Source organism: Recurvomyces mirabilis (genome assembly GCF_035927965.1).
Source record: "Recurvomyces mirabilis strain CCFEE 5264 chromosome Unknown scaffold_51, whole genome shotgun sequence".
NCBI lineage: Eukaryota > Fungi > Ascomycota > Dothideomycetes > Mycosphaerellales > Teratosphaeriaceae > Recurvomyces > Recurvomyces mirabilis.
In genome coordinates this window covers 41,437-52,811 of record NW_027041985.1, presented here as the reverse complement: position 1 = coordinate 52,811, position 11,375 = coordinate 41,437, and the positions used below count along the sequence as shown (strand labels likewise).

Genomic DNA, 11,375 nt, shown 5'->3' with positions numbered 1-11,375 from the left:
ATATGGTCGTCTATCAGATATAGTCGGTTCCGAGCGTTCAAGAGTTGGATCGCAGCTCAACGCGCCACAGGCTGCACACGAAGCTCAACTCATGCTTGCCTGTCGATTGTGACGAGGTTGTGCATCGACAAGCTGGAGCACGACATTCGATGTAAGCGATGACGGCCCGCTCTCGCCCACAACCCTGCACGGCTCTGCACGCCAGCGCTAGTGAATGGTAAAGCTTAAAAGTGCCAGACAGAAACGCTCACGCCCAGCCATTTCTTGGCTCATCCTTCAGCCCGAACGCTTTCGCCCCAAAGCATGGTCCACTCAATACTCATTCCGGCATGTCGCTGCAGCGCCCTGAAACGCCCAGGTTCTGGGACAAGAACCACAGGAATCACAAGGATGTCTTGACCCACTTTCGCGCTACAAGCGCGCAGGAGTCGGGTTGAGAGGGAGCTGATCGACTCGAGTTGGAGCTTATCCCTCCACTCAATGCTGTTTTATATGACAGCCACGCGGCGATTTTCAGAACACCAACAGCCATCATGGGCTCCGCACTCAATGACGATCTCTGGATTGGACGATGAGTTGATGTTGCAGCGCGATCCCGGAGCGCAGATTTGTTGCCTATGCGTCGCTACGAAGTGAGCAATCTACATGGAAATGTTGACCACATCATATACCGCAACAAGAGTCACCTGCGACCACTTGCGCTCGATGTTTTATGATCACGAGAAGGCCGCTCGTACGCCAGCGTGTTCGATGACCCGTTCTTTGGTGAAAGGCGGGTATGGGTGAGATGGGTAGTCGGCCGTACCTGTAGCCTGTTTAGATGAGACCACGTTTGACAGTATGGTGGTGTGTCAGAGGCCTATATGAGTATATTGAAGGTTGCGTTCTTCAAGAATCTTGTAGCAACGGAACCGACAAATGCACAATTTGGTGGGTTGTAATTGTGTCATTTCAACGTCAGTGCTTCGAGGCCATGGGCATATACGTGTAGTCAGTAGCTCACTTTACACACATGTTCGACAACGCGAAAGGAACATTCCACAGATTGTCATATTAGAGTTTCGAACTGGGATGTGGAGAACATCTCCTTCAGCCACAAACAGTTGCATCTACACATCTGCTTGACTATTGGATGACGACCTCCACCCTCAGGCATCATATACCAAGTCCATATCTTCTAGCTTTCGTCACACCATACTCAGCCACTGGGCGATGGCGGCTCGTTGTCCAAGGAGCTATAGCTAGCGATAATGCTGGACGACCAGGCAGCCAAGGAGGCCGAAGCAGTTGGTGGTAGGGAGATGAAGCTCTCGGTGTGCGTCGCGTTGGCAGGTCCGATACTAGTCAGGTTCGCAATTACTGGGACAGTGCCGTCCGCGATGTTGAAGTGGTTGATGGAGCGGTTGAAGATGGCCAAGGAACCCTCGGGTTGGTCTGGAATCTAGTCAGCTCTGACTTTGTCGATGATATTGATAGATGGTTGTGTTCTACTCACAGTAAGGAACCTCATGACCCGACTCATAGACTCTCGTAAAGCTGAAGTTCCCATACTGACGCACTTCACCATACTCCACGCCGCCGTACACAAGGGGCTGATAGCCGGCTGCTGCAAACTCTTGGGCGTTTGCGTAGCTCAGTGCCAGAGATATCGCCTCACCTCCGTACCAATTACATATATAATCAGCATCGCCGTAATAAAGGGATACCCTGACACCAGAAGCCAGGATATCCTCCAGGTCACTCAAGAAGTTACCGTAGATGAAGTCGCCCGTAGACTGGAAAGCATAATAGATATCGTTGTTGCTCTCTGTGTAATTCAGGTTAACACCGAGAGCATTCTGGACCTTCGCGGTGTTTAGGTATTCCACGAAATATTCTGGTGGAGTCACGTCACTGAATGGGTGACGGATATCGTAGACGCCGCGACCGCTGTAGTAATAATAAGGTGACTCCACATTGTCGCGGCACATGCTTTGTGCCTCTGAGCAGATGGCATCTAGATCAGGATTGTCGACAGCGGCCTGAGTAATTGTGTCGCCTACGAGGCCGCCTGGAAAGTCGGACGCGGCATTTCTGCACAGGGCGATCTGGTCAAGGCAACCATTCTTCATCTCATTGGCGAATTTGGCGTAGCTTTTTACGGATCAGCACATGCATCAATGTCATGGAAAGGACAGCGAACGAGGCTTACGAGTAAACTGTGTCGTTGTATGCTTTGATGCCGTAAGTGTTGTTGACCGCGAACTCCGGGTACCAGCCGGCCTGGACTTTTTCGTCGATAATACCATTCCCAATACCGAGGCTGTTGAAGTTCAGTCCATATCCCGGGATCGTACCGTTCTCGATAAGCTTGTTCTGCTGCTGGAAGTAGTTGAAGAAGGCCGGGCCGTAGTGACCGCCATAGCTTTCGGTCCTACGAAGGTCATATTAGCTCTGAAAGAGGCTTTCAATGTAGCCAGCTCTCACCATAAGTTGAAATCTTTGGGGACACCAAGCTTGGCATCGAGGCAATCCAGGCCAGACATGAATCCTTGCAGCACATGCCACGCAGCAATGGCAGCCATATCCGTGGTCTTGATCGTGCCTTCGTCGAACGGATAGAGCGTGGGGTATACTCCTGTGGCGTTGGCCTGAGAAGCGTTCAAAAAGGCTCCGGAGTCAGGACCGATACTGCCTTCGGCTTCACCTTGGTAGCTGAATCCCGTGCCAACCTGCTCCAGTCAGCAACTGTCCTCAAAGTGGCTCGTATCCTGCTGGGAGCTACCTACCGGCTGGGAGATAAACAGCATATTCGAGACATTATTGAAAGAGTATGGATTGATCACGCTAGTCAGATCCTCATTGATCCTACAGGGCCCTAGCTCTTGGAAAAGTCCGATCAAAGAGTCTGAGCCGGGTCCTCCGTTCAGCCATATCGTCTGTACTATTCGTCAGTGGGAGCTTGGCTATGTACAGCTCTTTATTTCAAGCAACGTACCAGAGGGTCAGATGCTGGATTTTGCCGGCTCTCGAAGAACCTGGACGTCACGGAATTAGCGGTGTCTCGAGTAGAATCAAGTCTCTTGCAATCATCCAAAGCTCACCAGAAAAAGGTATGGACGTCAGGCGCGAGGTCAATGTATCCACTGTAGCTATTGACACCAGGAGTCGTTTCGCAAACGCCATCTTTCCCAGGCTCCTTGTAGCGGATCTGAACACCAGTAGGGGTCGTGATTGTCTTCACATCTGTAGCGTTGGCAGGGAAATACTGTCGTTTTTCAAGAGGTGCAGTCGATCTCTTGACCGACGGCTTGTACCCAGGAAACTTCAATGCCGTCGTGCCCTCGGAAAGCAACAGCAGCGCCGAAGCTGCAGTTAGCAGAGATTTGTGCCACATCGTTGCAGTATGGTTGTGAAAAGAGGGAGAGAGGACAGAGACTAGATACCACGGCTTAGCGTAGCCTACCTTTATTGACTTCTAATGCACCGCGATCCTACGGTGCCTGCGCTGCTATGCTGGGCCCGCTGCACTACGCAATCGACATGACTATCTCGGGTCTGCCGTTCGCAGAATACGGTGTACCTGTTGAATGATCCGGGCTGGCATGGTATGCTGCATTAGCCTGGGTGCTTGCTCTAGACGGCATCTTGTGTTTGCTGATATCTTTTGCATCAAGCTTCCGAAGCTCGTAATCCCTGGCCGCGATCTAGTCACCGACAAATTACCTTGCTTTGATTTGGTGACCATGCAATTGGTGCAACAAGGTGCTAGGCCGCGCTCCTGCTAAGCCCTTGCAGTCGCCTGATTACCAGTTTCTCGAATCGGCTCGACCTCCGGGGTGGACAGTTAACAAACTTGCCATGACGTTATGATGGTAGTGAAGAGGGGTCTGGGTTTTGAAGATAGCGCTAGGAGTCTTGACTACGCCCCATGAAGAAAGGTTGATTAAGATAAGATCTGGCCTGTGGATCCCAGGGAAGTGAGGAACATCCTGTGCTTCTTGATCGGAAACCGGCAGCATAACGTGACACAGCTTGGTGATGCAAGCTTACGGTTTGTGCGGCCATCGACAACGCTGCTAGATCGAGTGGTGAGGAGATAATCGCCGGGGGAATATATGAAGTGTGGAGAGCAGAAATGAAGCTCATGGCGCCACGCCACTAACCTTAAGCTCGATTGGAAGACACGTGAGAGGATGACAAATTGTAGGTTGAGCAGACAGACGTGATCGAAAGCTCAGCTCCATCTCTGAACATGATGGCATTGTCAAGGCTGTCGAATGAGAACACAATCACAGGTCTTGATATTAGCTCCGAGTCTTCCACTGTAGCGCCACAATACACTTAATACAATATAATTATCCAGTCGTAGGGTATCAGTATATAGACCTGGAAAACTCGGATCACGAATGCCTCCTCGGTAGTAGCTAGAATTATCGTCGTATCGCCATCCCATCGTGCCTCGAGCTGTACAGTACAGCCGTGATATCTCAGACAACATCAACCCAAACTTTGCGTCATCGGCCATCGTGATGGCTCGTGGCCTAATCCTGCCGTAAAGTTGCTCCTCACAGATGCTATCCATTAATAAGAGCCTGTACATTAGCAAATCGCTGCTGCACTTCGTCGCGATCAGATTGTGCCTACGACGCAAAGTCAGCAAAGCACACCACACTACCACCATGACCGTTGACACGACTCACCTGCGCCAAAGCCATCTTAGCCCCCACCAACTCGCGCTCCATATCCTCCTGCTCTTCATGTAACATCCGATTCTCATTCTGCACCTCCAAGTTCCGCGCCATTATCCTCTCCATCTCCTCCTTCAACTTCTCTTCCACTTCCGCCGGCTGCGATTCAACCATCTTCTGGAGTTCCTGCACTTTCATCTTGAGACCTTCATTCTCATCCATGACTTCATCAAGCTGCATCTTTGCTCTAACGAGCTCGCCAGCCATAGAGACGTGTTCGTAATCCTGTTGTTGGGTGCGGTCTTCTAGGCTTTTGACACGGCTAGTCATTGCAGTGCTTGAACTTCGTAAGCTTTCGAGCTCTTCAGTGCGTTCGCGATCGGTGCGTTGTTGGTCTTCCCATTCGGAGGTATATTGTGCCAGTTGTGCCTCAGTGACATTGACCTCACAAGCATCCCGCACCATTTCGTCCGCTCGATATAACTCCTTGTCTGCTCCGCCAGTGACGGAGCCGAAGAATCCCGAGTCGAGTAGTGATGATGCGGAGGGTGATTTGTCGATGTAGACGTCGAAGATCTTCTCTTTGAGAAAAGCGGAAAGCTGGCTCATGTCCTTCATGGCCAGTAATGCTTCACGATTCCTCTGCATGAGAACGATGCCGAACTTTAAGATGGCTGTCAGACCCTCGCTGAAGATCAAATCGTAGACTCGTAAGACCAGTTGCAGCGGGAAGCGATGAGCGAACAAGGTCAAGAACCATTGCGTTGCATATAATTGTGGATCTACTTTCCGTCTTCGTAGATGGCAGTAGAGAGCTGGTTCCAGATCCTCCAGTAGTCTCTCAAATTGATATAGTCGCAGATGGAGACCGTTCATATCAGGTGTGAACATACTCCGTAGGTCGTACTTGCTCATGAGCTTGACCAGTAACGTGAACGACTCTTCCTCGCTCAAGTTGAACAGCAGAGGCATGGCAATGAAATTGATCCCCTGTGCATAGCCCACGCCTTCGTCGAATATAGCATAGGCCTTGCATACTCCGAACAGACCATCTTGCAAGCCTGCAGATTGAGTGTATTTGCTAAAAGACGTCCTCGATCCCATGTCTCGCTTGATGGCCTTTTCCAGTTTCGTTAGAGCAGCGGCTTCTCGCTTTTGCTTCTCTGCCAGAAGTTTGCCTTGTGTGTCCATCGGATTGCCTTCGACAGACATTGGTGGGCTGGCCATGGCTGATGTCGCCGGTGTCGATTCGGTCGAGTGTGTACTTGATCGCGAAGATGCTACGGAATCCTTGTCAAGCGGCACGCCATTGCCTAGATTCGATTGCGACTCGGTTCGTGATGCAGGCACGGGTCGGTCCACATCTGTGCCTCTAGCCTTCAAGGTGCGATATACCGCCTCCAGATCTTCATTCTTGCTCTCGGCCAGGACTTGCCATACAACGCCACGAATAGCTGGAGGTATCCCAGATGCGATCGAAAGCTGGAGCTCTTCGCCACTTGTTCTCCGCACCGCAGCAGGTCCTTCGTAGACAACGGACTGCCACAGATCCCAATTCACTGGTCGCGGCTCATCTGCAGGTCCTGCAGTCATGCCTGTAGCTGTACCAGGTGGTAAATTCGGATCGAGCGGTGGTGATTTGAGTGGACCCGGGTTTGATGCGGCTCTTTCCAGTTTGACAGGTACCGCCATCGAACCTTCCTCGCTGACTTTTGACAAAATACCCGCATCACTATGTTTGCGTGGTGATTGCGGTGCCACGTCATCTGTCGCGTGGCCGTTCACACCATTCATGGCGTGCTCCTCCTGCCTCCTCAGGTCTGCAAATTGGTCCTGTAAGCTAGGCTTTGGCGAATTACCATCCGGCATATCAGCAATAGATGCTAGACCATTCACAGACCCATTCAGAGATGCCATGGAACTGCTTGTGTTTGCCCTCTCATGTCTGAACTTGCTCTCTGGCCGTGCTGGCGGTGATCGCGCAGGCCTCCTAATACTGCCCATTCTGCCAAGCAATCCAGACAACCCATTTGATGCTTTGCGTGCGAAACCTTCGGTAGGTCTGGGAGATGTTCCATTGATCCCATCACCGTTTTGCCGTGTCTCGAGAGCATGCACACGATCTGCTGTGGATGGTGGAGGAGGTGCGTTGATAGCGAAGTCGCCGGAGAGACCCTGCATGATTTGTGTTGGTCGTTTCGAGGGCGATACACTTCGGTCACGGGACTGTGTGGCAGACAGGGGTACTCCTAGGCTTGGTGTGATGTCGATGGTCGTCTGGCGTGAATGTGCAACCCTCGGCTCCTCATCATTGCTGCGTCCTGTTTCTTCGACAATACTTTGTGTCTTCTGACTGACACCGTCGATCGCCAAACCAGTACCTTCAACAGGAGGTGCTGACGATACAGCCCTTGGTGTACTTTCCGACGCACTCTCGAAGCCTTCTGACTCTTGACCTGGTGTCATGTCACCATCCCTCGGCCGCATCTCTGGTTCCACATTGGCCATGCTGAATATGATGGTTGGCGGTGGTGTAGAGCCTGGTAGAGAAAGTTGGCCTCGACTCTTCGTAGCTTTGTTGATCAACTTGGTACTTTTCCGCCGATCCAATATACCCGGCGCCTGATTTCGCCCTGCGCTCGTGACCGGATTATTATACGCTGGTGGGATTGCTGGTACAGGTGGCAGGTCTACAACAGTATTGACTGATGATGTCTCATGAGACACCTGCCCAGCACCAGCAACATGTGTTCCGCCCACTGAACTCTCGTGGCTTTGACTTTCTTGGGATGCGGGTGGAAGTGTGGCTGTCCCTGCATCCGAATCCGACGCTCCTGCAGCCGTTGCTCGTATTTCCTCGAGCTTTCCCGTCGTGCTACCACCAGCTTTCGACATTATTGAAGATAGTCACGATGAGCAGACGAGCTGGCAAACAGGGCCTACGAGAAGATCCAGTGCCTCGCTGCCGCATCGGTGGCCAAGCCTATTTGCCAATTCATTAATTCGCGGTCATCACGTCAGCCAGGGGAGAATAGAAACAGACTTCCTCATCGGGCAAGTGCCTCCGCCAATTGCGCCACGCATATGCCACGGTAATGCAATGCTACAAGCCGTCTGAGTACTACTGTAGAACAATCACGAGGCACAAGGCAATGCTATAGACAGTGAGTCTGCAACTTTGCAGTCCCTTCCATCGTATGACCGCCATTGCATCAGCACTGCTGTCATTTTGGCAAGAACATAGCACAAGATTCGCCGAGATCTGGAACCTGAAATAGATCTTCGCAGCCACCCGTGTGGCGCGATCCAACAATAAGGTAAAGGTGCATGTCTTGTTACTCGTGTCATCTTCAGCATGGCTTCCATATCTCACCTTCATCTACGCAGCATTGTATCCCGCCTGATTTTATGCGGTGAAGCGCAGCTTTCCTGCGTGTTATCTCTGCCTCGCAGATAATTTACTCAATACGCTCAGATACGGGTGTAAGGAGGAGAGACGGTGACGTAAAGCTATGAAGGCTAAGTACGTCCAGAATCATACTGTTCTTCGTGACGTATTTCTGTCTTCCATCCGATAGCGAACACAATAACGAAAGGAGTCCTTGACAGTAATTCACGACCATTGAATACACCGAGCAACCACCACGCGTCTGGAACCAAATACGAACAAAATCGGCAATGACCAAATCAGCCAGCTTCGACGTCCTAGGAACATGTTTCCACTTCCAGCCCGCCATTGACACAATAGCAGAACGTCTTGGTTCCAAACTCAATGCAATAGGTGTCGACCCCAAATCTCTCTTCTTCAGCTGGTTCTACGCTGCCCAACGCGACTTCACCTACGCTTCCATGTGCGGAGCCTACAAGCCCATAGCTCAGATCTTCAAGCTCACATTCAAACGAGCCTGCTTGATTCTCGATCTTCCTGCGGATCAAGTGAGCGATGATGACGTAGCGGCTATTATGCAGCAGATTACTAAATTACCTCCGAGAGAAGGATTGAAGGAATGCTACGATGGCTTAAGGGCAGCAGGTTGGGACGTCTCCGGCGTAACGAACGGAGGCAAGCAGACGAGTCTGAAGTACTACGAGCTTGCTAACATCGAGCTGGACTCCGATCATTTGCTCTCATGTGATGACATCCAGGTGGCGAAGCCGGACGTCAAGGTCTACCAGACAGCTCATCTGCATCTTACTTCTCGTGGTGTGGGCCAGGAAGGCGATGGCGAGAGATGGTTCGTCGCGGCGCATGCGTGGGATTTGATTGCGGCGAGGAAGGCGGGTTTCAAGACGGCGTATCTGTATCATGAGGAGCACGATCCTGTTACTGAGATTTTTGGGCAGTTTGATATCTATGCGCGGGATTTCAACGAGTTGTTGCAGAAGATGAAGGCTGTTTAGACTGCTCGACTCACATCTTGCGTATCCAATCCAAAGCAGGCATTGGGATTGATAGCTATGCTGGATGGACGTGAGGCTTTGTGTGAGGCTGGTCACCACTAGGGTTAGGGTTTGGGTAGGTTCATGAAGATGGTATATTCGAAGTGACTGGACAAGGAAGAAGGCATGCCTCGCCCAACAGTTCGTATTCTAGTGTCCGTTCGCCGCGCCTTTGCGAGGTGTATATAATTAGACGTGTTCTGCGCCTCGAGCATGTTCGTGCATCAGTTGTGTCTGATGATCGGAGGCCGCGGCCGAGACTCCAGCAAGTTGGAATCTCGAGAACCAGACGGCCGCGCACACATGCTTGGCTGCGCCCCCTCCAAGTCCATTACTTACCAAATGCTCATTGAAGCAAATGACCATACCATTGCCCCTTGACTGGTCTTTATTCTCCGTCGTGTCTGAGAAGGCGGTGCAGCAATACATGCAATAGCCGTACTTCTGCCGCCCTACGCCAACTGCAACGATTCCTCGGTCATCAGCCCATCCCTTTTGGGTACTTACTGCGAAAAGAGACACGCCGACCACCGCTTCTCGATCACTTAGCAGTGACCAGCCGTTATAGGCAGCACTCTACACAGGCTATATAGACGCCATGGGCTGGACCGATGTTCTCAAGCCGCGACTGAGTGTCAAATACATCTTCTGGGCTCTGGTCACAAGTTACTTCTCCATCTGCATACTCTTCAGGATGCCTTTCTTCAGCAGCAAGCTACCGGCATATACCGGACCGTACAAGGTCGGCACTATAGATATCGAGGCTCCGGTCGAGAAACGTAATATCAGTGAGGCCAGGTTTGCGAATGGTGGCAAGCCAGCGTTTGAGCTGGAGACCGTGCTGTTCTCGCTCTACTACCCAGCGAACAAGGACGCACGATCGCATAGGCCACACCACCACTGGATATCAAGACCGGTAGGTCTTCATGCCGAAGGATATGCCAGGTTCGCGCACATCAATAACTTCTTCACCAACAATCTCTTCACTTTCAGTCTGTGGACTTTGGCAGGCAGCACGACCATCCCTGCAGAGGTAGATGTACCACTGAATGGCACGATCAAAGGATACCGGAACTACGACAAGGAACACCCTCTCGATGACTATGGTCTTCCGCGACATCCTGTTATCGTGTTCTCCCACGGCATGGCATCGAGCCGAACAAGCTATACGCAGTACTGTGCCGAGCTCGCCTCACGCGGATTTGTCGTGGCTGCGATTGAGCATAGAGACGGTAGTGGGCCTGGCTCAGTGATCATGAGCGAGGGCAAAGTCAAGCATCGCTTCCACATCAATGCTGATCAATTGGATCCCAGCCCCGAGACGGCAGACTTCAAAGTCATGCAACTTGCTTACCGTCAAGCTGAGATCGAGGAGACTGTTCGCGTACTGCGACAACTTAACGAAGGTATTGGCGGGGACTTCTACAGAAGCAATCCGCGAGAGGAAGGCAAAGACCTTGCCGAGTGGCGAGGACGACTAATCGTTGACAGCATGGTCATCAGCGGCCACTCCTATGGTGCGACAGGCGCTCTACAAGCGCTCGCAGGCGGGCCCACATACGAGCGACCTTTCGTGGGCGCCGTGATCTTAGACCCGGGCAAACAGTCAGGACCTCTAAACGACGACATCCACGTCCCAATGATCATCATACACTCCCAATCCTGGTCTAACTCGTACAGCATATTCCAAGGCCGACCACACTTCGACGTGGTAAAGGACATCGCAGTAAAGAATCTAGATGAACATCACAAATTTACCTGGTTCATGACAAGTATAGGCACGACCCATCCTTCCGTTACGGACGCACCACTTATTGAACCGCTATTACTTTCCTGGACCACAGGTGCCACGATCGAGGTACGGGAGGGAGTGAAGCAGTATGTCCTGGCCACGGAAGACTTCATGCACTTCCTCTCCACAGAGCAGAGGAAGGGCGTACTGAAGGAAGAGACTACTCATCCACGGTATGATGAGGACATTCGGGATGAGGATAGGAAGCAGCACATGGATCAGGAAGTGGCGAAATATTGGCAGATCCATGTTGCACCCACGACAGCGTGCGCCGCGCCTGGGTTGTGTGGTGTATGGCCTGATCGAGCTGGACGGCCAGGATCGTAGTGGATTTACGGTGGTGGCGCGTTCGTAAGGTCATTCGAGGCGTAATTGGCACGCGTGCTGGCACAGCCTTCGGTCAGGTTCAGGAAAGACTCTTTGACTTTGCTAATACGAGCGGACTATAGCAAGGCATTCATGTAGCAGTTATG

At 51.7% G+C, this 11,375-nt stretch overlaps 4 protein-coding genes across 4 annotated transcripts; 2 read left to right on the top strand and 2 right to left on the bottom strand.

Moving 5' to 3' along the window:
• Positions 1-1,198: 1,198 nt before the first annotated feature.
• LTS14_010814 (uncharacterized protein) lies at positions 1,199-3,376 on the bottom strand (the record flags this gene model as incomplete). The annotated part of the gene is made up of 7 exons (XM_064843490.1): positions 1,199-1,434; positions 1,496-2,133; positions 2,192-2,413; positions 2,467-2,711; positions 2,769-2,918; positions 2,978-3,017; positions 3,084-3,376. The coding sequence occupies 7 exons, from the start codon at positions 3,374-3,376 to the stop codon at positions 1,199-1,201; spliced, it is 1,824 nt and encodes a 607-aa protein (XP_064688948.1).
• A 1,180-nt stretch (positions 3,377-4,556) lies between these two features.
• LTS14_010813 (uncharacterized protein) lies at positions 4,557-7,565 on the bottom strand (the record flags this gene model as incomplete). Its single annotated transcript, XM_064843489.1, has 2 exons — positions 4,557-4,622; positions 4,683-7,565. The coding sequence occupies 2 exons, from the start codon at positions 7,563-7,565 to the stop codon at positions 4,557-4,559; spliced, it is 2,949 nt and encodes a 982-aa protein (XP_064688947.1).
• A 783-nt stretch (positions 7,566-8,348) lies between these two features.
• Positions 8,349-9,071, top strand: LTS14_010812 (uncharacterized protein; the record flags this gene model as incomplete). Its single annotated transcript, XM_064843488.1, has 1 exon — positions 8,349-9,071. The coding sequence occupies one exon, from the start codon at positions 8,349-8,351 to the stop codon at positions 9,069-9,071; it is 723 nt and encodes a 240-aa protein (XP_064688946.1).
• Positions 9,072-9,708: 637 nt separating this feature from the next.
• LTS14_010811 (uncharacterized protein) lies at positions 9,709-11,229 on the top strand (the record flags this gene model as incomplete). Its single annotated transcript, XM_064843487.1, has 1 exon — positions 9,709-11,229. The coding sequence occupies one exon, from the start codon at positions 9,709-9,711 to the stop codon at positions 11,227-11,229; it is 1,521 nt and encodes a 506-aa protein (XP_064688945.1).
• Positions 11,230-11,375: the final 146 nt, after the last annotated feature.